The sequence below is a fragment of the Dromiciops gliroides genome, chromosome 1 (genome assembly GCF_019393635.1).
Source record: "Dromiciops gliroides isolate mDroGli1 chromosome 1, mDroGli1.pri, whole genome shotgun sequence".
Taxonomy (NCBI): Eukaryota; Metazoa; Chordata; class Mammalia; order Microbiotheria; family Microbiotheriidae; genus Dromiciops; species Dromiciops gliroides.
In genome coordinates this window covers 763,867,837-763,894,229 of record NC_057861.1, presented here as the reverse complement: position 1 = coordinate 763,894,229, position 26,393 = coordinate 763,867,837, and the positions used below count along the sequence as shown (strand labels likewise).

Below are 26,393 nucleotides of genomic sequence, written 5' to 3'. Positions count from 1 at the left end.
ATATAACATACAATTATGCGATAATTTCAAATAATACCATTTTTACTAAGTATACAATTACTTTCATAAAAAATCAGAACATATTTTAAATACAAGTTAAAACACAACAATCCTTAAAGAAAAACTTTTTTGAAAAAAGAAAACCTTTTACAAATGTTCCCCTCTCTTTTTTTAATAAGCTCATCAAAAAGAATACTTCTAGAATCAATTTACATTTGCCATGGCAACCAATTTGCCAGGGAAATGCTTTATAGAGTATATATAATGATATTCTCTCTCTCTCTCTCTCTCTATATATATTTATATATATGCTTTATTAGAGTATATATAATGATTGTAAATGCAATATTATTGTTATAAGAAAGGACAAGGAGAATGATTTCAGGAAAACCTGGAAAGACTTACATGAACTTATGTATATAAAAGTGACCAGAACCGGAGAACAATGTACACAGTAATGGCAGTATTTTTTGATTGAACTGTGAACGACAGCTATTCTCAGCAATATAATGATCCAAGATAATAAAGAAGCATACTATCCACCTCCAAAAAAAGAATTGGTATTGATGGAAAACAGACTGAAGCATGCTGTTTTCACTTTCTTCAGTTTTTCTTTTGTTTGAGGTCATACAAAATCGACTAATATGGAAATGTTTATATGATTGTGAATATATAACCTATATCTGATTTCTTACTGCTTTAGGGAGAGTGAGGGGGAGGGAAGGAGTAATGACTAGAATTTGGAACTCAAAACCTTTAAAAATAAAAATGTTGATTAAAAGGAAAAAAGAAGAGATAGGAAAAAAAAAGAAACCACCCCATTTAAAATAACTTTAGATTTATAAAATACCTGGGAGTATATCTCCCACAGCCAACGCAGGAACTCTAAAAACAAAATTATTTTAAAATACCTTTTCTACAAATAAAATCAGATTTAAATAATTGGAGAAATATTAATTTTTCATGATTAGGCAAGGCCAGTATAATAAAGGACAATTTTACTCAAACTAATTTATACATTCAGTACCATCCCAATTAAAGTACCAAAAAACCAATTACTGAATTAGAAAAAATAATAACAAAATTTATTTGGACAAACAAGAAGTCAAGAATATCAAAGGAAATAATAAAAAATGTAAAGGAAGTAGGTTTAGCAGTCCTAGATCTTAAACTATATTATAAGACTGTAATTATCAAAGTTACTTGGTATTGGCTAAGAAATAAAAAGGTAAATCAATGGAATACAGTAGATATAAGATTTGCAGCAGCAAATAAACATAATAACCTTGTATTCGACAAGTGTAAAGACTTAAAATTTGGGGAGAATTCATTATTTGGTAAAAATCGGTGGGAAAAATGGAAAGATGTCTGGCAGAAACTGGGCATAGACCAATATCTTACACGATTTACCATGATAAGGTCAAAATAGATATATCACCTAGATATAAAGAGAGACTGTATAAGAAAATTAGAACACCAAAGATATTGCTTATCAGATTTATGGATAGTTGAACAATTTATGATAAAACAAGTGATAGAGAGAAAGTTAACTGTAAAATGGATAATTTCAATTACATTAAATTAAAAATGTCTGGTACAAATACAGCGAAAGTAACTAAGATCAGAAGGAAAACAGAAAATTGTCTGGGAAATTTTATAGAAAGTGTATGGTGGGGCAGCTAGGTGGTGCAGTGGATAAAGTACTGGCCCTGAATTCAGGAGGACCTGAGTTCAAATCCTGCCTCAGACACTTGACACTAGCTGTGTCAAGTCACTTAATCCTCATTGCCCTGCCCCCCAAATCATTATCGATTAAAGAAATGCAAATTAATACAACTTTAAGGTATTCTTTTACACCTACTAGATTGGCTGAAATGATAGATGAAGAAAGTGACAGATGTTGGAGGGGATGTGGAAAAACTGGGGCACTGATTCATTGTTGGTAGAATTGTGAACTGATCTAACCATTTTAGAGAGCAATCTGGATCTATCCCCAAAGAGTTATTGATACTCTGACCCAGCAATACCATTACTTTGTCTGTTCCCAAAGATAATTAGGGAAAAAGGAAAAGAACCTATGTTTTAAAATATTTATAGCAGCTCTCTTTGTGATGGCTAATAACTGGAAATTGCAGGGATGACCATCAATTGGGGAGTGGCTAAACAAGTTGTGGTATATGGTTACTGTGCTCTAAGAAATGATGAGCTCAATGATTTTAGAAAAAACATGGAAAGACTTGCACAACAAAATGAAGACCAAAATGAGCAGAACCAAGAGAAAACTGTATGCTGTAACAGCAATATTATTTCAAGAATGACTTTGAATGAATAAGTTATTTTGACTATTATAAATACCCAAATTAACTATAAAGGACATATGAAGAAAGGCTGTCTGCATCCAGAGAAAGAACTGATAAATAGTAGCCATCTCTGAGGGGCGGGGGAGGGGGGGGAGAAATATACATGATAATTTTGTTATATATTTGAAAGGAAAAGCAAGTTGTGCAAAGTAGATTTGCGGTTTCTTGTGCAATCATCTTTTTATTGTAGTTATTGAATTGCTTGTTTTATTCTATAAATTAAGAAGAAAATTTAATAATGATTCAAAAGAAAATAGAATATTTTCAGAGTAAGGAAAAGGACTTGTGTCAATATTGTGTCAACTGGGAAACAATGGTGAAGGGAAGAAATTAGAGTTGTTTGACAAGCAGCACCTAGATGGTTTCTCCTGATTCAGCACATATTATTAGGATATGAATTTTAGCTTATATATGAACAATTTGGAAATTATGCTCCTTTGATTTTGGGGATGATTTGCATATGACTTGCAGGTTCACCTTTGCAATCCTATTTCCTGCTAAAACTCACTTACTGACTAGAAGGGGAAGGGGTTCCCAGGGGGACCAGAACAAGATACAATTTTAGCGCAGTCCACCCCTGGTCCCCTGACCACCATCTGACACCACCAGGTCTGCAGCTCAATCTAAACCAAATCACAGGAAGAACAATAATCATAATAACCTCAAAGGATCCTTGCAGGAATCCTGCTCATTTGCCTGGAAAAATCCAGGAGAAAAGATCAGTGTTAACACTGGTAGGTCCTAGTAAAAGTTGGTTCAGTTGCCCACTGTTCCGAACCCTGATTTTCCTTCAGTGTTGGCGGAGACCCTAGTGAAGAGACCACATCAGCAGCTTTTGCATTTCCTGCTCTTAGACGGTCGGATTCTTGCTACCTCGGGAGGAATAGAGATGTAAGGACACGACCTCTTCTGCTGCGTTGACCTGTCTGAATTGTCTCAAAGTGACCTACAAAAGCTGCCCCCGCCCCAAGCCATGCTGATCTCCAGTGATCATCCCATTAACCTACTGCTACCTTGACCTACTGAGAATAAAATCCTTTTAATTCTCTTTGCCTTGAGTCTTGCCCCCTTAACCAGGGTGAAAAACCTAAATGAAGCCTTCTCCTTTCAACTCTGGTGAGATGTTTTTGATGTCTTTACCTGGCCTCTCCTACAATCCCTTCGTGAAGGCTATTTCTCCCAATGGGACAATGCACAGGCAACCAGACTTTACAAACTACCCCGCCCCGATCCCCGGGCCGCCCGGCCACGCCCACCTCGCCTTTCGTGGGGGGAGGAGGAGATTATTTTTTTGTCTCCAAAACCGTTTGGGCCAAAAAAAAGCTTGGAACCCACCCCAGCCCTTTCTCTTTTACCCACGAGGCAGAGGCACAGACAGGAGCCCTTCGGACCAACAATTCCTTCCTGGCTCCCGGGTGGGGGGCGGGTAGAAGGGCCCAGGGACTCACGAGGAGGGGGCGGGCCCTGGGCTGAGCGAAGGAGGAGGGTCAGCCCGGAGTGTGGAGTCGGAGGGGGAGGGTAGCAGTGTCCAGCCCCGAGACAGCAGACGGGACTGAGGCTTCTGGGAAATAGGAAGACACGAGTCGGCGCGGTCTACACCTCTCTCTTCCATTGCCAAGAGTTTGACCCGCTTGGTTCCGATGCGGCCCCTGGCCGCTCTGCCCCCCCCTCCCTGCCCCCGGACCCGCCTGCTCCCAGCGCTAAGTGAATGGCTATTTCATTTATGCAAATCATGGAATGGGGGAGGCGGGAAGGGGGTGGCAATCACGCTATAAAGGAAGCTGGGGGACAAGCTGAGAAAAGTGGGGAGGGAGAGAGGGCGCGGCTCCACGGAGAGTACTGGGATGGTGTAGGGAAGGGTGGGGAAGGGACAAGGGCAGAGAGCTTCCTCCCTTCCCCCGGGTTAGAGCGGGGAGCTCGGGGACAGCTTGGACCCTGGCTGGGTGGGGGACTTTGAGGCCCCTTTTATAGGGTTTTGGGGGAGAGACCAGCTCCTTTCTGGGGCGCCGCGGACCTGGATTATGGACCTCCCCAAGTGAGGAGCCCGGCTGGGTTTCCTGCAGGTCTGCATGGGCTCTGGCCACCCAGCCCAGCAGCGCCTGCAGGCACATATTGCTAGGATGGGAAATGGGGCTCATGCCTGATACAGTGTGTAAGTCCCGCACCTCTGATCTTTGGGACGGTTTGGCAGGACTGCCAGGGCCTCCTGTGTGACCACTAGTCATAGATTAATAAGACCGGTAGCTTAGTAATGAAAGGATGGTCATTGGGCAGGCTGTCCTGGACCAAAACCTTGTCCTGGCCCTGGGGGGTCATAGTGTATATGCTCTTCGAAGAGGAGGTGTTCCCGAGGGGTGGCTGAGTTAACACCAGGTGTGGGCTCTATTAAAATGAATCACTCAAATCTTGGTCAAAGAGACATCAATTTCCATGTCACTTTGATGTAGGGTGGGAAATTGATCAGATTGATCGAGGCGTCCCAAAGAATTACAACACTCAGTGACTCAGTTTCCCAAGTTTTATTGTAATACTTTGAGTGACCACAGGGAGAGCACCGTGGAGGTGTCTCTCGAATAGGGGGAGAAAAGAGAGTTATATTTATAGTATGGATAAATTGATTACTAGTCTCATTATAATAATCTCCACCTTAGGGAGGTACAGGGGAGGGCTTATCCTCATTTGGAGTTCTCAGGTCTTGAACCAACCCCTGAGGCAGGTACCTTTTTCCATGGAGGTGTGTTTTGGGGGTTTCCGCATCATAAGGTGAATCTGAGGACAAATTTGGCCTTTTCTGTGCATGTCACCTCTTCATTCCCATGTCTGGTTTCAAAATATTTTCATTTATCAGTTAGAATTTCTATACCTTGTCTGTGTATCATTGTTATAGATAAGGTCTTTATGACCTGCCTCTTTATGTTCTTGTTATGAGTGGTGATTAATGGGGATAATTAATAGGAGCCAGATCTCCAGGTACCAGTTAACAAGAACCTAGGCCCTGACTTGTATTGATGAAGGCCCAAGTCTTAAGTTATTCAGAACTGGGGTCTGTAAGTTATAGCCCCTCTTGGACTTCAGATCTAAATTAGGGCTTTGGTCTTAAGTTTTTCTGTTAACCCCTTTTTTACCTCCTCCATCAACCTGTCTTGAAAATAGGGAGAATCAGCCTTTCCCAAAGCCAGTCTAAGCAAACACAATGAGCAGAACTGCATTGACCATTAGCCTAAACTTAGAATTTCTTTTACTGTCTGATTAGATTTTGGCCTGGGGAAATTTCTCCTACTGGTTTCTGGATGAGAAAGTAGAAAAGAGGAAAAATCTTGGTCCTAATTTAATAATATAATAGTTATTAAATGTAAGAGTGAAATATTCATTTCTTCCTGACTAGAAGGGGAGGGAGTAAATCAGGAGGACCAGAACAAGATGCAATTTTAACACACTCTGTAAGGATCCAGGAGTCCTGCTTGCCTGCCCTAGGACTCACCTAGGTCCAAGGCACCAAAGCCTCTGCTCCCCTGTCTTCTCTTTCACAGCCCCCAGGACCCTACCAGGCAGCAGCATCCCAAATAGGATTCTGTCTCTCAGCTTCAGGCTTGCCATGGTCCTTCCTGGCAACCTCATCCCAGAGCCCTCCCCAGCCCCAGCCTCCCTCCTAGATCAAGCAGTCTATGGTCCAGATTCTATGTGGGGGGAATGCAGGGAAGGCAGAGTACCAGTTGAAGGGAGAGCTCTGCCTCAGGAGCCATTGAGGCTCAGATGGGAGAGTGGAGGAGGGCAGAAGAGAAGGAGTAAGAGAGAGTGGGACCATCCTTATTTCCAAGCCTGACCCTAACTACTACTTCCTCCTTCCCTCTGTAGGTTGGAGTCTGCCCTGAGGACAGGGCCAAGGCCTTTGTAACTCCTGTGGGGCCTCACCCTCTGTACATCCCTGTAGGCCAGCCACCTAGGAGGAAGAAGAAAAGACCTTTCCATCCTGGGATCCTTCTGCTTCCCCTCCTCAGCCCTCAGAAGACCAAGACTTGGCTCAAGCAGGGAGCTTGGAGTCAGAGGGAATGGCCCCTGGGAGCTACAGACCCTCAGCCCAGGTGAGTGTAGTCCAGCCACAGACCTGACCAATATCAGCATTTGAGGCCATTTCCATAGACATAGAGGATTGTCTATGAAGTTGGCAATACCTTACTTGTGGATGTTTCTTTAAAAAAAATAGGCATGAAATTGAATACATTAGTAACCACATTGCCTTTCTCTCTTCTGTGTTTTAAACTGATTCACTGACACCTTGGTATCCTGGGCAGTAAATGCCTCCCTTGTCCCTACACCAAATTACTGCCTTCCCTTTGTTTTTAAGTTTTTAAGTGATCTTAGAAGAACAACTACTTCACTCATTAGTTTCTATTCTGTAGGGATCTTGTCTTTGCTCATTTTGTGCCTGCCTCGCACTCCCTCCACCTACACACAACTTCATCCTCTCCTCTGTTTCCTTTGGCCAAGCTTTTCCTTGTAGCAACTGAAGGACCAGAAAACCCCTTCCCACTGAGTCTTGTCTGGACAGGCCTGGAGCAGGATCCTGAAGGCTTCCTCAGCACTTGTCCTTTGCAGTATTGTCATCAGAGCAGAAATTGGCCTCCTGGCACTGCCCGTGTCCTGCTTCAGGTCACACAAGCCTTCCCAGGTCTCTCTGAATCCCTCTCCTTTACCAGTTCTTAGGTCAACCTACAAGCAATTAGAAAAGTTCTACTTTGTGTGAACTGATCCAGACATTCTGGAGAACAGTTTGGAACCATGCCCAAAGGGCTATGGGGCTGTGCCTACCCTTTGCCTGCCTCTACTACTAGGTCTATATCCCAAAGAGATCATAGAAAAGGGAAAAGGACCCACACGTACAAACATATTTATGGCAGCTCTCTTTGTGGTGGCAAAGAACTGGAAATCGAGGGGATGCCATCCATTAGGGAACGGCTGAACAAGTTGTGGTCTATGAATGTCATGGAATACTATTGTGCTGTAAGAAATGATGAGCAGGCAGATTTCAGAAAAACCTGGAGAGACTGAAGTGGACTGATGCTGAGTGATGTGAGCAGAACCAAGAGAACATTGTACACAGTAACAGTTACACTGTGTGATGATCAACTGTGACAGACTTAGCTCTTCTCAGAGTGCAATGATCCAGGGCAATTCCAAAGGACTCATGATGGAAAATATTCTCCATATCCAGAAAAAAAGAACTGTGGAGTCTGAATGCAGATGGAAACATACTACTTCTAGTTTTTTGTGGTGTTTTTTTTTCTTTTTTAAGGTTTTTCCCTTTTGTTCTGATTCTTCTTTCACAATGTGACTAATGCAAAAATATGTTTAATGTGATTGTATATGTAACCTATATCAATTTGCTTTTCTATCTTGGGGAAGGGGGAGGGAGGGAGCAAAATTTGAAACTAGAAATCTTATAAAAACAAATGTTGAAAACTGTTTCTACATGTAATTTGAAAATAAAAAAATACTTTTGTGATAAAAATAAATAAAATCACAAAAAAAAGAAAGGAAGGAAGAAAGAAAGAAAGAACAAAAGAAAGAAAGAAAGAGCAGAAAGACTTCAGAGAAACTCATGATAGAAAATGTTCTCTACATCCAGAAAAAAGAACTATGGATTCTGAATGCAGATTGAACCATACTGTTTCTACTTTTTGGCTGTTTTTTCCCCCTCTTTTTTGAGGTTTTTCCCTTGTGTTCTGCTTCTTCTTTCACAGTATGACTAATGCAGAAATATGTTTAATGTGATTTTACATATATAACCTATATCAGATTACTTTCCATCTTGGGGGAGGGGGAAGGGAAGAGAAGGTGGGAAAAAAATCCGGAACTAAAAATCCTATGAAAATAAATGTTGGAAACTACCTTTACATGTAACTGGAAAATAATAAAATACTTTTATGATTAAAGAAAAGTAATAGAATAAAGGAAAATTTTTTTAAAATTTAATAGATTTTATTTTTTCCCTAATGATATGTTAAAACAATATTAAAACATTTTTCTAAGTTTTGAGTTCCAAATTCTAACCCTGTCTCCATCCCTACCCTCCCCCCTTCCTTGGACTTAAGCAATCAGATATAAGTTGGGCAATCAGGTAAAACATTTCCATTTTAGTCATTTTGTACAAAAAGACTCAAAGAAAAAAAAAGGAAAGAAAGAAAGTGAAAAATAGCCTGCTTCAGTCTGTCTTCAAGCTATCAGTTATTATGCTTCATCATGAGTCCTTTGGGATGATCTTGGATTATTGTATTGCTTGGATAATTCGATTATTGTATAACTGAGCCATTCACAGTTCTTTATCCTACAGTATTGCTTTTACTGTGTACAACATTTCCCTGGTTCTGTTCACTTTACTTTGCATTATTTCATGTAAGTATTTCCAGGTTTTTCAGATTTTTTTAAAGAAGAAATTACAGTGATGAATAATGAAAGGGTAATTTTATGTGTAGGATGCAGAACGGTTCCCAAACATCAGAATCTCTGATGAAGTTAATCAAATCCTTATGATCAAGATAAAAGACCATCAAATGCTAAGGGCATTGGAAGACACATGTTTTACATGTAGTAGGTGGGAACTATAAATGGGTGTTTTTGATCTGGCTTATATCTCCTGCATATAGCCCATCAGTAGGCCTTTAACTCATTCTCTTGACTCTTCTAAGTTTTTTTTTTTTTAATTAATTAATTAATTAATTTTTTTTTTTTTTTTTTTGCGGGGCAGTGGGGGTTAAGTGACTTGCCCAGGGTCACACAGCCAGTAAGTGTTAAGTGTCTGAGGCCGGGTCCGAACTCAGGTACTCCTGAATCCAGGGCCGGTGCTTTAACCACTGTGCCATCTAGCTGCCCCGACTCTTCTAAGTTTGAAGAGTTCTAGGGGTATGTTTAAAATGAGATCATTTATTTGTCACAAAGAATATGGTGAATTAGCTCAAACAAAACCCAAGGTAATTAAATACTGCTTTTATAATTAATGAAGGAACCCTCCTTTCTCCATCACAGTTCCTCTTGTTTCTCCATAACCAAATATTATAATTAAGGAGTATATGCTGGAGACAAATGAAAGTAATCATAAAACAAAGGTATATGCTGTTTTGACTATGACACAATCATTCCCAGAGTGAACTTAAGCCCTCAACAATAGATAAATCTTCACTTGGCTGAAAACCATCTCATAGCAGCTAGTGCAATCTAAATTCTGATGAATAATATCTGGTTAGAAAATTCTTCATGTTTTTATCCAGATAAGATCTTATTTCAGCCATTCAGGAAGCAAACTAGATCTTTTCTTTAACTTTGTTCTCTTTTGTAATCACATAAAATTTTCCCCCCTAGAATATACTATACTTGCCAACCTCACAAAACAGAATCTTTAGAACACATCACTTATATCAGGTCTCATAAGAGAGAAATTTCACCTCACCCTCTCTCTTGCTGCTACCCCACAGATCCACCGACTTCACAAATAGAACACATACTTTCTCCCTGATTCCATATGGCGATATTTCTCGTCTTTTTTTCAACTGATCATTAGGCTCTTAATGACTATTATTTCAAGGGTTGACTCTGACTCATAAAGGGTATGGTCTTTGGGCAAATCCCTCCCTGTGCTTCTGTTTCCTCCTGTAAATTGAAGAGAGTTGGACCATTTAATTCTGAAGTGTCTTTCAGCTCTTTGTCCTATGACTTTTGATTATTTAGGAGTTGGTGACATTCAGGGATGTGGCTGTGAATTTCACCCAGGAGGAATGGGGCCTTTTGGACCATGCTCAGAAGGAGTTGTACAAGGAGGTCATAATGGAGAATGCCCAGAATCTGCTCTCTCTGGGTAAGGACACTTCTTTTTTTTTTTTTTTGTGGGGAAATGAGGGTTAGGTGACATGCCCAGGGTCACACAACTAGTAAGTGTCAAGTGTCTGAGGCCAGATTTGAACTCAGGTCCTCCTGAATCCAGGGCCGGTACTTTATCCACTGTGCCACCTAGCTGCCCCTGTGAGGACACTTCTATTGGTAACTCTAAGTCTTTATTCCCTAGGCTTTGGAGCATTTATCATTACTTAGAAAGAGGAAAATGCTCGTCTCCTGGATCCAAGAGACAGGGTCCTCCTGCTGCCTGATTTTCCTATAAAAAATGTCTTTGCACAGTGTGATAAGAACTTGAGGGTCTCCTTTGTTGCTCCAGAAGCTGTTTCTTACCAGTTTTAAGTAGCTTCAGGTCATAGATCCAATCCATGTGGAAGCATCTCAGATGTGGAACTAAGAGGTTATTTAGTCTAATGCCTACTTACTTGCATTATAAGCACTAAGGGATGAGTACAAACACAAGGTGTGAACATAATGGAGCGATTCTCAAAATGGAGCAGCTGTGTATCCGCCCCCTTCCCTAGAGAGAAGTAAATCCCAAGCTTCTCTCCATGCTCATCCCCAACTGGTTTTCCCTGCCCAGGGCTTCCTGTTCCCAGAGAAGATGTGATCTCTTATTTTGAGCAAAGGGAAGCACCATGGATGCTGGAGCAAGAAGGCCTGAGGCACCGCTGTCCAGGTGAGTGAGGTGACAGCAGGTATAGGAGACTTGTGATTGCAAGAGGCTTCAATGTGTTGTGGTGAAGCAAGGGCTCAATTTGGGAGACCTGCCTTGGAATTCTTTGGTAAAAATTTTTAACAGTAGCTTCCTGAGCCAGTCCCTTGAACCCCCAAGCCTCAGTTTTCCCATCTGTAAAATGAGGGGGCTGGGCTTCATGGCTATTGAACTCCCTTCCAGGGATCAAGCTTTGATCCTATAAGAAGTCAATGTTTGGAATTTGGCCCAGTAAATTCTCTTGAAAGTGTAAAAGGGCTAAAGCCATTCAATATGAGCTCTTTTTTAGACCTTTAAGTCACGAAACACTGAAGTGCCTACTACATGCCAGGCCCTAAGCACTGTGGACATAAACAGATGCAAGGGCCATCCCCATCTCCCATGGAACTCACAGTCTGGTTTAGCAAACAACACACCAACAGTAATGTAGAAGCCCCCTATGGACAGATAAATTGGAGCTGGTCAAGAGAGGGAAGGCCCTAAAGTGAAGGAGGGCTTGGAAAGGCTGAGTGTGGAAGGGGGGCTCCAGCTAGGGCTTCAGGAAAGCCAGGGTGAGCATTCTAGGCAACAGGGAAAGGGAGGAAAACCCATGGTGTCAGGAAGTAGAGTGTCCTGTTCACAGAACAGATAGGAGGCCTGTGTCACTGGAGTATATAAAGCATATCTGGGGGAAATAGGGTGAAAGAAGCCTGGAGTAGCAGAAGGATAGGGGAAATACTTCAGCAGCCCCAGAGTGGGTTTTATATTTGATCTTTTTGCTGGGCAGCCACTGGAGGTTGTTAAGTAGGTGGTGACCTGGTCAGGTGAGAGCTTTAGGAAGATGAGCTTGACCACTGGGAGGAGGAATGATTGGATTGGGGGGAGATGAGACAGCCTGACTAACCAGCAGGCCCTTACATAACTCAGGTGTGAGGTGAGTGGCACTTGAACCAAGACAGTGACAGTTTGGGGAGAGAAGGGACTGTCTTGGAGAGATGTTACACAGCTGGAATCATAGGACTTTGGAAGAGATTGAACATGGGGTTAGGGAGTGTGACTGTGGGAGTCCTGGCATGCATGGCACTTCATTTGTGAGCCTGGGTTCTGCGGAGGATGCTTCAGAGAGCCTTAGGAACATTGGAAGAAAGGATGGTTGGGGGGGAAAGAGGGTGAGTTTCCTTTTGGACGTGGTAAAAGGAGAACCGGAAAGATGGATGACAGGATGGAATGAGATTATTTGCACATGTAAAGGGATTGGCTTTAGGGAGCAGAAAGATGATCTTCTTGTCTCATACTGAGGTCAAGAAGGCCTCTGATTTATGTGAGATGAGGAGGATGAGATAGCTCTTGATAAAGGTCCAGTTTTTTCAGTGAAATAAGAGGCCAAATTCTCAGGTGAGAAGATGGGGGAAGGGGTGGAAGCACGCCTATAAGGGAGGCTTGGGGAGGATTGAAAAGATTTGGAAAAGCTGCTGTGTTGAGTGGCATAGGGAGTCAGTTAGGGAGATGGCAAAGCATTGCCTTGCCACAGTGGTGGGGGCCCAGCTAAGATGATGTCCCTAAATTTGTAGTGGACCCAGGAAGCCTGGTTTCATGATTTTTTTCCTCTCTCTCCAACAACACGAGAGAAGGCTACTGCCTTACTTGGAAGTCATCCAAGGCTAAGCTTTGCCTAAATCATCAGCCCAAGTCCCTTTCTGGCTCCATCTCTGTCCCATTCCTGGAGAATCCTTGGTCAGGCTCATGAAGGTGACCACCCCCTCAGGTTGGGGAGCCGGGAGATAGAGACTCCCAGGTGTGCCATGGTATGAGACCCTTCAGGAGCCCAGAAAGAAGCCTCTGTGATCTTCACTTTTAGGTCTGGTCAGATTCCATCAGGGTTAGAACCTGACAGAGGTGACACTTAAAGGTGATGAGTGTGAAAGAGATGATGTATGACAAGGCCAGAATATGCATCTGACAAGTCAACGGGGAGAGAGACCAGAATGTGGGCACTGTGGCCAGGGCTCAGCCCTGGGCCGAGTCAGGCCACCAGTAAACGTTGGTTAAGCACCTTCTGTTTTTGGTGCTGTGCTAAGCCCCGAGCATACAAAGGAAGGTAAAAGATAGTTCCTGCTATCACAGAGCTCACAGTCTACTATGCACACATGGAGATGGTTTGAGAAGAAGCACCAGCTCATGCACCTCACTCTTAGCTGATCTACTTGAAGAGAGTGTTGGGATGGACAAACATTTAATTCAACAGGGAAATAAGGCATGCGAGATTTAAAATTGGATATAAGAGCATTAAACTCCCCCTTTAACTTTTCCCTTATATATCTCCCAGACCACTAAGAAAAAGAAGCCTCTGAGCTTTAATCAGTGAGGGATTAGCTTTTATTGTTTGGGAATTAATTAGACAACAAACAGGTGATACCAATTAGGGAAAATAGGAAAGTAGAGATACAAATGAATAATCTTAGATCTAAGCTTAGTCTATATTCTTTTATAAAACTCACCGAATCCCAAACTGCCTGCCAGGCCAAGAACCAGAGCCAATCACCAAAGCGTGCGCCGTCACCGATAAACTGAGAAGCCAGAGTGTGGGAGACAGAGAGCTAACTTCCGTTCCCACTCTCAGTTTTAAGTTGTCATCCCGGAAGTACGTGCTTGGCCACGCTCTCCGGGCAGCAGCAGGCACAGGGCCATTCGTAGAGGTCTCCTCCCCAAAAAGGGCAGTCCTTCAAAAACCGATTCAGTAGCATGCGCTCAACTCTCAAATGATTCAGCTAAAACTTCCATTTTTTACCACAGGCAATACAAAGAATGAGTATAATAATGCTTTCAGAAGGGGAGTGAAATTGGGTAGGAAAGAGTAGAAATCAAAATAACTCCGATTAAAAAATTATAGCGTGCATTTTGTTATTTTTCAGTCACAGTACTAACAAGTTTCTTAGGTGGGATTGGAACTCAGGTTTTCCTGACTTGAGGCCCAGCATTCTGTCCACTGGACCGCCAGCTATATTTTGACTTTTAAATAGAATACTGTAAAAAGGTTCACTCATGCATGGGGTGGAAAATGAGAGAATTGGACAAGCTCTCTTGCTGAGGGATGGAAATACATTTTTTGTTTTTGGCTCCCTAACCAGTCAATAAAATGAAATGCTGGTTACTAAATAAAAGATTTCTTTTTCTACTGGCTATGACAAGTAGTATATTAAATTGTAAATGGACTTGAAGGTCAATTACACATATTACTATGTTACTTAATTTATTTAGTGTTTTATTTTTCCCCAATTACATGTAAAAATAATATTTAACATTTATTTTTCAAACTTTGAGTTTCGGGGCAGCTAGATGGCACAGTGGATAGAACACCGGCCCTGGATTCAGGAGGACCTGGGTTCAAATGCGGCCTCAGACACTTGACACTTACTAGCTGTGTGACCCTGGGCAAGTCACTTAACCCCAGTTGCCTCACCAAAAAAAAAAAAGAAAAAAGAAAAAAAACTTTGAGTTTCAAATTCTCTCCCTCCCCACCCCACCCTTATAGAGAAGGCAAGCAATTTGATATAGGTTATACATGTGTAGTCATGCAAAAAATTTCCACATTTGTCATGTTGTAGAAGAAAACAAACCAAAAAAAAAAACCCTCAAAAAAAAGTTTTTAAAAAATATGCTTCAATCTGTATTCAGACACCATCAGTTCTTTCTTTGGACATCATTTTCCCTTATAAGTCCTTAAGAGTTGCCTTGAATCAGTGGATAGCTGAGAATAGCTATGTCATTCATAGCCGACCATCTTATAATATTGCTGTTATTTATACCCAGTACATTTCACTTGGCATCACTGAGAGCATCCTGCTCATTATTTCTTATAGCACAACAATATTCTCTCGTAATCACATACCACAATTTGTTGAGCTATTCCCCAATTGATAGGCATACCTTCAATTGTTTGCCATCAGAAAAAAGCTGCTTTAAATATTTTTGTACTTATAGGTCCTTTTCCTTTTTGTTTTTTATCTCTTTTTGGATACAAACCTAGAAATATTATTGGTAGGTCAAAGGGTATACATGGTTTTATAGCTCTTCACACATAATTCCAAATTCCTATACAGAATGGTTGAATCAGTTTAAAACTCCACCAACAGTGCATTAATGTCTCATTTCCCCCACATCCCCTCCAATACTTGTCATTGTCCTCTTCTGTCCTATTAGCCAATCTAATTGATATGAGATAGTACCTTCAGAATTGCTTGGATTGCATCTCTCCATACAGCTATAGATAGCTTTGATTACTCCATCTAAAAGCTGCTCACATCTTTTGATCGTATATCAATTGGAGAATGGCTCTTTTTATAAATTTGACTCAGTTCTCTATATGTTTGAGAAATGAGGTCTTTATCAGAGAAACTTGCTTCAAATTTTTTTTTTCAGTTACTGTGTTTCCTTCCATCCTATTTTCTCCACCTTCTCCCATTTATTCTGTTCTTTCTCTCCTTTCACCCTGTCCCCTCTCAAGTGTTTTGTTTCTGACTACCCCCTCCCCCAATCTGCCCTCCCTTCTATCACCTCACCCACTTCTCTTATCCCATTCCCCTCCTATTTTCCTTCAGGGTAAGATAGATTTCTATACCCAATTGAATGTGTATGTTATTCCCTCTTTGAGCCAGTTCTGCTGAGAGTGAGTTTCACTCATTCTCCTTCATCTCCCCTATATTCTCCTCCCCTGTAAAAGCTATTTCTTGCCTCTTTTATGTGAGATAGTTTACCCCATTCCACCTCTCCTTTTTCCTTTCTCCCAGTATATTCCTCTTTCACCCCTTTATTTTTTTAAGATCATCCCTTCATATTCAACTACACATGCATGCCTTCTGTTTACAAATATACCTTCAAACAGTCCTAACAAGAAGAAAATTCTTAGGAATTACAAGTATCTTCTTCCCATATAGGATTGTAGATATAGGATTGTAAACACTTTAACCTTATTAAATCCCTTATGATTTCCTTTTCCTGTTTTTTGTTTTGTTTTGTTTTTTGCTTCTCTGGAGTCTTGTATTTGAAAGTCAAATATTATTTTCAGCTCTGGGCTTTTCATCAAGAATGCTTGAAAGTCCTCTCTTTCATTGAATGCCCATTTCCCTACCCCCCCAAAGGATTATACTCAGTTTTGCTGGAGAGGTGATTTTTGCTTATAATCCCAGCTTCTCTGCCCTCTAGAATATCAAATTCCAAGTCCTCAGATCCTTTAATGTAGAAGCTATTAAATCTTGCGTTTTCCTGACTGTGGCTCCATGGTACTTGAATTATTTCTTTATGGCACCTTGCAATATTTTTTCCTTGACCTGGGAGCCCTGGAATTTGGTTATAATACTCCTGGGAGTTTTCATTTGAGGATCTCTTTCAGGAGGTGATTGGTGGATTCTTTCAATCTCTATTTTACTCTCTGGTTCTAGAATATCAGGGCAGTTTTTCTCAAGAATTTCTTGAAAGATGATGGCTAGGCTCTATTTTTTGATCATGGCTTTCAGGTAGTACAATAATTCTTAAATTATCTCTCCTGGAACTATTTGCCAGGTCAGTTGTTTTTTCCAAAGAGATATTTCACATTTTTTTCTATTTTTTCATGCTTTTGGTTTCCTTTTATTGTTCTTTGATTTCTTGTAGGCTTCTTAGCTTCCTTTTGTAATAGACATTTTAGTTATAGTTTTGGGTTTCTAATTTTTATTCCCCTTCCCTCCCTCCCTTCCCCCTTCCCTGAGGCAGTTAGCAATCAAATATGGGTTATACATATATGATTATGTAAAACATTACCATATTTTTCATTTTCTACAAGGAAAACTTGACTAAGAAAAAGAAAGTCAAAAATAGCATGCTTCAGTCTGTTCCATCAATATCAATTCTTTCTTTGGAGGTGGATAGTATGTTTCATCAGTCCTTTGGGATTGTCTTGGATCATTGTATTGTTGAGAATAGTCAAGTCATTCACAGTTCTTCATCAAACAATATTGCTGTCTCTGTGCACAATGTTCTCTTGATTCTACTCACTTCACTACATATCATTTCATACATGTCTTTCCAGGCCTTTCTGAATTCATCCTGCTTATAGCACAATAATATTCCATCACCATCATATACCACAACTTGTTTAGCCATTCCCCATTTGATGGGCTTTCCTTTAATTTACAATTTTTATCCACCACAAAAAGAGCTACTAGAAACATTTTTGTACAAATAGGTCTTTTTCCTTTTGAGGGGATTTATTTGGGATATAAACCTAGCAGTGGTATTCCTGGATCAAAGGGTATACACAGTTCTAGAGTCCTTTGTTTGGGCATAGTTCCAAATTGCTCTCAAGAATGGTTGGATCTTTTTACAACTACACCAACAGTGGATTAGCATCCCAGTTTTCCCACATCCCCTCCAACATCCAGTATTTTCCATTTTTGTTACATTTGCCACTGTCAACTCTAATTTTTAAGGAATGATTTTCTTCAGTGAGCTTTTTTACCTCCTTTTCCATTTGTCCAATTCTACTTTTTAAGGATTTTTTTTTCCAGTGAATTTTTGTGCCTCTTCCATTCGGCCAATTTTACTTTTTTTTTTTGTGGTGGGGCAATGAGGGTTAAGTGACTTGCCCGGGGTCACACAGCTAATAAGTGTCAAGTGTCTGAGGCCAGATTTGAACTCAGGTCCTCCTCAATCCAGGACCAGTGCTTTATCCACTGCGCCACCTAGTTCCCCCGCCCCAGTATGTTTTTTAAGGTGTTATTTTCTTCTACATTTTTTGTCTCCTTGTCCTGTTGACTCTTTTTTCATGATTTTCTTGCATCACTCTTGTTTCTCTTCTCAGTTTTTCCTTTACCTTTCTTCCTCAATTTTCAAATTCCTTTTTAAGCTCTTCCATGGCCTCAGACCAATTTATGTTTTTCTTGGAGGCTTTGGATGTAGGCTTAACTTTGTTATCTTCTTCTGAGTGCATGTTTTGATCTTCCTTATCATATTAGTAACTTGCTATGCTCAGATTTTTTTTCTTTTGTTTGCTCATTTTCCCAGCCTATTTCTTGCCTTTTAACTCTGCTAAAGTGGGGCTCTGCTTCCAGCATGGAGTGGGTATCCCAAGTTTCAGGGATTTTATGTAGCTGTTTTCATAATTACTTTTAGGGACCTGTAAGTTTTCAGTTCTTCCAGGGTAGTAAGATCCAAGGAGATGTGTGTTAACCACTCTCCTGGCCTTTGCTTTGGTCTGTGAGCAACCAAAGCACCTTTTTCTGCCCTGAAACTGTGAGGGGGTTCCTTGCTCCACTGTGATCACAACCTCATTGAAAAACTGAGACAGATGTTAAGGATTTTGCCCAGAGTTGCACAGCTATTTAGTGTTTGAGGCTTGATGTGGACTAAGGTCTTCCCCAAGATGACCCTTTTTGTAATATTTCACTCATGACATTAGCATAACATTAAAAGTGTAAATTATTTGGGGGTAGTGCTGTCATTTTTATTATATTGACAGAACCTAGCCATGAGCACTCAATATTCTTTGAGCTTTTAGGTTGGCCTTCATTTCTTTGGGGATTCCTTTGCAATTGAATCTATGAGGGTTAAGGGACTTGCCCAGGGTCACACAGCTAGTAAGTGTCAAGTGTCTGAGGCCGGATTTGAACTCAGGTCCTCCTGAAATCAGGGCCAGTGTTTTATTCACTGTACTGCCTAGCTGCCCCTGAGGCATACTATTTTCACTTTGATTTTTTGCTTTGGGGGTTGTTGGTTTTTTTGGTTTTTTTCCTTGTGGTTTTTCCCTTTTGTTTTGACACAACATGACTAATGTGGAAATTTGTTTAACATAATTGTGCATGTATAACCTATATCAGATTGCTTGCTGTAAGAGGGAGAAAAATCTTATAAAAATGAATGTTGAAAATTATTTACATGTAATTGGGGGGAAATGCTATTAAGTAAATAAAATCATCCTTCAGATGTGAGCTAATAACATTTTCAAATGATTGATTCTGCCCATTGAAGTTTGAAGACTTTTCTCCTTGTCTGGGGAAACAGAATGTCAGTCTTCCAGTGGAGGGAAGGGGACATAATTATGTATGTTTGTATATGTGACTGTTTATGTATGTTTAATGTTTCTTTAGGAAAGATCAGACTTGAAATAAAAGAGACTCCTACAGAGCTAAGCCTTTCTGTGGCAGAAACTCACAAGCAAAGATTCAGGAATAATGGTCACTATGATTTCACCGGGAGAGAAATCTGTGCTGTACCTCAAAGAATCCACAGTGGGGAGAAACCTTATGAATGTAATGAGTGTGGAAAGACTTTCACACAGAAGGGCCATCTTGCTGGACATCAGAGAATCCACACTGGGGAGAAACCTTTTGAATGTAATCAGTGTGGAAAGACTTTCACACAGAAGGGCCATCTTGCTGTACATCAGAGAATCCACACTGGGGAGAAACCTTTTGAATGTAATCAGTGTGGAAAGACTTTCACAAAGAGCTCCAATCTTGCTGAGCATCAAAGAATCCACACTGGAGAGAAACCTTATGAATGTAATCAGTGTGGAAAGACTTTCACATGGAGCTCCAGTCTTGCTGTACATCAGAGAATCCACACTGGGGAAAAACCTTATGAATGTAATCACTGTGGAAAAGCTTTTACAAAGAGTTCCAGTCTCGCTAATCATCAGAGAATACACACTGGAGAGAAACCTTATGAATGTAATCAGTGTGGAAAGACTTTCACACAGAAGGGCAATCTTGCTGGACATCAGAGAATCCACACTGGAGAGAAACCTTATGAATGTAATCAGTGTGGAAAGACTTTTATACAGAAAGCCAGTCTTGCTTTACATGAGAGAATCCACACTGGGGAAAAACCTTATGAATGTAATCGGTGTGGAAAGACTTTCATAAAGAACTCCTATCTTGCTGAACATCAGAGAATCCACACTGGAGAGAAACCTTATGAATGTAATCAGTGTGGAAAGACTTTCACACAGAAGGGCCATCTTGCTGGACATAAGAGAATCCACACTGGGGAGAAACTTTATGAATGTAATCAGTGTGGAAAGACTTTTATACAGAAAGCCAATCTTGCTGAACATCAGAGAATCCATAGTGGGGAGAAACCTTATGAATGTAATCAATGTGGAAAGGCTTTCATTCAGAAAGCCAGCCTTGCTGAACATCAGAGAATCCACACTGGAGAGAAACCTTATGAATGTAATCAGTGTGGAAAGACTTTCACATGGAGCTCAAGCCTTGCTGTACATCAGAGAATCCACACTGGGGAGAAACCTTATATATGTAATCACTGTGGAAAGACTTTCATAAAGAGCTCCAGTCTTACTGAACATCAGAGAATCCACACTGGAGAGAAACCTTATGAATGCAATGAATGTGGAAAGGCTTTTACAAAGAAGAGCATTTTTGCTGTGCATCAGAGAATCCATACTGGAGAGAAACCCTATGAATGTAATCTGTGTGGTAAAGCCTTCATTCAACAGCCATCCCTTATTTACCATCAACAAATTCACACTGGACAGAAAGCTTATGAATATAATCAGTGTGAAAAGACTTCTATACACAAAGCCAGTCTTGCTTTACATGAGAGAATCCACACTGGTGAGAAACCTTATGAATGTAATGAGTGTGGAAAGACTTTCACACAGAAGGGCCACCTTGCTGTACATCAGAGAATCCACACTGGGGAGAAACCTTTTGAATGTAATCAGTGTGGAAAGACTTTCACACAGAAGGGCCATCTTGCTGGACATCAGAGAATCCACACTGGGGAGAAACCGTATGAATGTAATCTCTGTGGAAAGACTTTCACAAAGAAAAGTAGTTTTATTGTGCATCAGAGAATCCATACTGGAGAGAAACCCTATGAATGTAATCAGTGTGATAAAGCCTTCAGTCTAAAGTCATCCCTTATTTACCATCAAAGAATTCACACTGGAAAGAAACATTTTGAATGTAATCAATGTGGAAAGACTTTTACAAAGAGCTCCAATCTTGCTGAACATGAGAGAAACCACACTGGGGAGAAATGTTATGAATGTAATCAGTGTGGAAAGAATTTCACACAGAAGGATCATCTTGCTGGACAACAGAGCATCCACACTGGAGAGAAACCTTATGAATGTAATCAATGTCGAAAGCCTTCAGGCTAAAGTCATCTTTTATTTACCATCAAAGAAATAACATTGGAAAGAAACCTTTTCAATGTAATCAGTGTGGAAACTCTTCCATACAGAAAGCCAGCCTTGTTTTACATGAGAGAATCCACACTGGGGAGAAACCTTAACAATGTTGTCAGTGTGAAAAGGCTTTTACAAACAAGAACTTTTTTACTGTGTATCTGAGAATCCATACTGGAGAGAAACCCTATGAATGTAATCTATGTGGTAAAGCCTTCATTCAATAGCCATCCCTTGTTTGCCATCACCAAATTCACACTGGAGAGATACTTTATGAGTGTAATCAATGTGGAAAGCCTTTTACACAGATTAACAGTCTTGATGTACATCAGAGAATCTACACTGGGGAGAAGCTTTATGAATGTAATCAGTGTGGAAAGACTTTTATACAGAAAGCCAGTCTTACTTTACATGAGAGAATCCACAGTGGGAAGAAACCTTATAAAAGTAATCTCTGTGGAAAGACTTTCGTACCAAAAGCCAGTCTGGCTGAACATCAGAGAATCCACACTGTAGAGAAACCTTCTGAATGTAATCAGTGTAGAAAGACTTTCACACAGAAGGGCCATCTTGCTGGACATCAGTAGTATCACACTGGGGAGAAACTTTATGAATGTAATCAGTACGGAAAGATTTTCACAAAGAGCTCCAGTGTTATTGAATATGAGAGAATACACACTGGGGAGAAATCAGTATGAATGTAATCAATGTGGCAAGCCTTCAGTCTAAAGTCATTCCTTTTACCATCAAAGAATTCATACTGGAAAGAAACCTTTTGAATGTAATCAGTGTGGAAAGCCTTCCATACATAAAGCCAGCCTTGCTTTACATGGGAGAATCCAGACTGGAGAGAAACCCTATGAATGTAATCAATGTGGAAAGCCTTTTACACAGAAAAGCAATATTGCTGTACATCAGAGAATCTACACTGTAGAAAAATCCTATGAATGTAATCACTGTGGCAAAGCCTTGTGTCTAAAGTCAGTCCAGTTTCTCATCAGAGAATTCATTGGAGATAGGAGTCTTATAACTGACATGAATGAGGAAAGGCATTGAAATAGAGTATAGAGCTTTATACACAGTAGAAAATTCACTTTGGGTATAAGCCATCTATGGACTCAATTTGAGAAGGCCTTCAACCAGGGTTCATCTTTCTTTCTTTTTCTTTTTCTTTTTTTTTTTGGAGAGGCATTTGGGGTTAAGTGACTTGCCCAGGGTCACACAGCTAGTAAGTGTCAAGTGTCTGAAGCTGGATTTGAACTCAGGTCCTCCTGAATCCAAGACCTGTGCTTTATCCACTGTGTCAACTAGCTGCCCCGGGGGTTCATCTCTTAAAAAACCTTATGAATATGCTCATTGGGGACATGCTTTTTTCTGGAACATAGAGATTGTTAAAAGGTTAACTTTTTTGGTCTAAGTGCGACAGATTTGTAAAATAATGGAAAATAATGCATGTCAATCCAAGTTGCAAAACAAACAAAAAAGGAAATAAGAGGCTTTTGAATTTCAGGACTGTGTGAAAGAAGATACCTGGATGTTCTCAGAAACAGAATGTCTTCAGAATAAAGAAAAGGACTTGGGTCAATATTATGTCAAATGGGGAAACAATGTTTGGTGAAGGGAAGGCATCAGAGTTATTTGATCAAATATAAAAATTGGGGTAATTTAGGAGAATTTTGTGATCTCACACAGGTGACTTACATATATGGATCATCCTACATTTAGGCTACTGCATGTGACAATCAAGAAACTTCTCATTAACTTGAGCTGTTTTCTGCTCCTGACTTTTGTGATCCAACAATCAGTGATGAGGAAGGGATTCCTCATGATGGACTTGAGGTAAAGAAGAACCATTGGGGAAAAAAAGCAGCCAATACTAGGTAAGTAAGAGGTCTTGCAATTTCTACCTAATGGCCTCCCACGTTTGCTCCTGCTCTGTCATCCTGGAAGGGGAATCTAAAATTAAATTCTTTATAAGCTGCATCTGGGCTGATTGTCACATACAGTCAGCAGATCTGGACAGTCAAAAGGACATTTGGGGAGATAATTTTGTATCTTGAGAAATCCAAACTGAACTTTTCCTTTGGCCTGATCAGTCAAAGGAAAAGAGGGTGTAAAGAGAATGAAAACTTTTGTGTGGAACTTTCAAAGCCTTTAAAAAGATAGTCTTAGGGCAGCTAGGTGGTGCAGTGGATAAAGCACTGGCCCTGGATTCAGGAGGACCTGAGTTCAAATCTGGCCTCAGACACTTGACACATACTAGCTGTGTGACCCTGGGCAAGTCACTTAACCCCAATTGCCTCACCAAAAAAACCCAAAAAACAAAAAGATAGTCTCTCCCTCTGTTTATCTAACTCTGGTCAAGTTGGGTAGGCAGGTAAGATACAAGAGGAAAGTAAAATCTCATTTCCAAGTCTGCCTAAATGTATGGCTTCATAAACTAGAGACTAAATTTATGATTCTAGGAAGGAAGTGCAGCCAAGATGGAAGAGTAAAAGCAGAAACTCGCCTGAACTTTCCCAAATTTCCCTCCAAACAACTTTAAATAACTTTTCAAATCAAATTCTAGAGGGACAGAACTAGTAAATGTTGGGAGGAAAGCATTTTCCAACCCAAGACAACTTAGGAGGCTGGCAGGATAGGTAGAGGTGGTTGGACCTGGAGCCCAGTGTAGGGTAGACCTTTCACCACCAGGGCAACGGCAGCAGCTTAACTCAGCTTAGATAGTAAAGGGGTTGGACAGCTGATCAGAAGGAGGTTACAAGGGACCCTTTGCTGGCACTGGTTGTAGGATCCTCTTGTATTGCATATAAACAGTTTCGCATCACAATTCCAGGCTGAAGGGAAGGGAGGAGTAGAGTTTGTAACTCACTTTTTTCTTTAAAAAGAAATGGTAAAATTGTTTTAAGTGTAATTAGAAAAAAAGAAAATAGTTATAAAGTATAAATTTAAAATACTTATATTAAAATTTTCTCAGAAAAAAGAAGTTCTGCACTCCTAATGCAAGCAGATTTGTTGGAAGAATGGCAAGGAGGCCAGTGTCACTGATCACAGAAAGGACATTAAGGTGAAGACAGAAGAGGAAGAGGGACTTTGGATGCCAGATACAAGATTTTCATAGTTGATGCTGAAGGCCAGAGAACACCTGGAATTGATATTGGGGGAGAGGGGACCCGTGCTTGAGGAAGATCACCTTAGCAGCTGAGAATGGACTGCAGTGGGGAGAGACTTTCCATCAGCTCCACGAACAAGCTGCCTCCACACACTCTCGGTGCCTGGTACATAGTAGGTTCTTAATAAATCTCACTGGGGGCAGCTAGTGGCACAGTGGATAAAGCACCGGCCCTGGATTCAGGAGGACCTGAGTTCAAATCCGACCTCAGACACTTGACACTTACTGGCTGTGTAACCCTGGGCAAGTCACTTAACCACCATTGCCCCGCAAAACAAAACCAAAAAATAAATCTCACTGAATGGAAACCGTGTAGTAGACTATTGCAGTGGTCCAAGCATGAAGTGATGGAATGGTAACAGTGTTAGGGGAAGAAGGCGGTGTATACGGGATGCTACAGAGTTAGAATAAATAGGACGCGGCAACAGAGGGGACCCGGACCAGAACAGCCAACGTGGACGCTTGCTTTTGTATCCTAAGGTAAAGTGGGTCTCCTCCTTTCTGACCCTAACCCTGAGGCCAGATCACTCGTACCCAGGTTCAGCAGAGCTTCCTATTTCTGCAGCAAGTCACATGCACACGAAGTATTTGCCATCCATTATCTCATCTGAAACTCCAAACAAACCCACCATCTAAAAAGGCTCCTTCAGAACCCGTATACAATGGGGTAGGGTTCGCAAGAAAAGTCTTCAGACTGCAAAAAGAAAAATCTCTATCTTAAAATTATTCTTTCAGATATAAAAGAAACCCCATTATTCTTTCCATCGAAATACTCCAGTATTTGATGGGGATTGGTATATTCAAAGAAAAGGATAACAATTAAATGACCTAATTCTATCCTCCTCCCTTTTTATTTTCACTTTTTCCGAGTTCAGTGCCCGGCCGTGGCGGGACCCTGGTCGCTTAAGCGCCGGGAAGACGGTCTGGGGGACCCACCTGAGGGACCTTGCCGTACAGAGAAGCTGCGCCCGAAAGGAGCAGCTGGACCAGAACAAGTTAGGACCGGACTGGATCCCTCGGTGCCGGCCGCCTTCACTCCCCGACTCTGAGTGTGGTCGCGGGAGAAAGTGGCCCGGGCTTTGGGGGGGGCGGGACGGGGCGCTGGGTGCTTCGGGTCGCCCAGTGTCACCCCCGAGCACCCGAGAAGGAGGCGCGGCCAGCCCCGCGAGCACCTGGGCGTGGGGACAGGGCGATCAGAAACCGTAGGGTAGTGCTTTTCTAAGCACGTGGCCGGCGGGGTCCCGTTTCTAGAACTGGACGGGCCTGGAGGCACTGGGGGGGGGGGGGGGGGGGGGAGGGGGGCGGCGGCGCGCAGCTCCCGGAGCCAGCGGCTCCTTTAAAACGAGCTGCCCGGGGGGGGGGGGGGGGGGCACCGCCTCCGCAAGAAGGGGCGTGCCAGGGGGCGGAGCCCGGGGCGTGTCCTTCGGCTGCGCTGCAGATGACGTCACGCCCGCTCAGTTCCCCGAACAGCGGCATGTGTCGCACTCCCGGCTCCACGTCGGGGCCTCCTGCCGGGGCGACAGGGGGAAGAGAAGGCCCCTCCGAGAGCGGTCGGCCATTGACAGCCTCCCTAACCCCCCAGGTCCTGGGTGCTCACTCCGGGAGGGCGGGGCCGGCGGTTCTCGCGCCCCTCCCCCACCTCCGCCCGCTGAACCAGAGAACTTTTCAAATTGGCCGCGGCCCAGAGACCCGGATGTCCCGCCCCTTTCCGCTGCCCCCCGCTCCCCTTCAACCCTGTAGCGTCCTCCTTTCTTCCTGTCACGGTAGTTCTTCCGGGGTCGGGAGGGGGGCGCTGGACCCGGATGCCCGAGGGTAGACGTTCTCGTCCAGCGCAGCTTAGCGAGGTGTCCCCGCCGGGGTCCGAGCGTAGACGCGTGACCTCGGCCCCTTTGGCCCTCGCGAGAACGGAGGGGCGGCAGGCAAAGGTCACTTCACCCTGCTTGCCTCAGTTTCCTCATCTGTCAGATGGGCTGGAGAAGGAAGTGACTGCCGCTCCAGGATCTCTGCCCAGAAAACTCCCAATAGGGGTCAGAGAGTCCTCCACGACTAAACAACAACAGAATTTTCATGTTGGATGTGGAGAGTGGGGTGAAAACC

The 26,393-nt window shown here is 42.0% G+C and overlaps 1 protein-coding gene and 2 long non-coding RNA genes across 3 annotated transcripts; all 3 read left to right on the top strand.

Annotated features, from left to right (window-relative positions):
• The first annotated feature begins 3,931 nt into the window (after window positions 1–3,931).
• On the top strand, window positions 3,932–7,158 carry LOC122738635. The gene is made up of 3 exons (XR_006354647.1): window positions 3,932–4,064; window positions 6,216–6,442; window positions 6,849–7,158. It is a non-coding gene; the product is annotated as an uncharacterized LOC122738635 (long non-coding RNA).
• Window positions 7,159–10,080: 2,922 nt separating this feature from the next.
• LOC122737335 lies at window positions 10,081–19,167 on the top strand. The gene is made up of 3 exons (XR_006354244.1): window positions 10,081–10,209; window positions 10,828–10,923; window positions 19,059–19,167. It is a non-coding gene; the product is annotated as an uncharacterized LOC122737335 (long non-coding RNA).
• A 47-nt stretch (window positions 19,168–19,214) lies between these two features.
• On the top strand, window positions 19,215–21,097 carry LOC122754059 (zinc finger protein 658B-like). The gene is made up of 3 exons (XM_044002060.1): window positions 19,215–19,220; window positions 19,274–20,546; window positions 20,835–21,097. The coding sequence occupies exons 1-3, from the start codon at window positions 19,215–19,217 to the stop codon at window positions 21,095–21,097; spliced, it is 1,542 nt and encodes a 513-aa protein (XP_043857995.1).
• The last annotated feature ends 5,296 nt before the right edge of the window (window positions 21,098–26,393 follow it).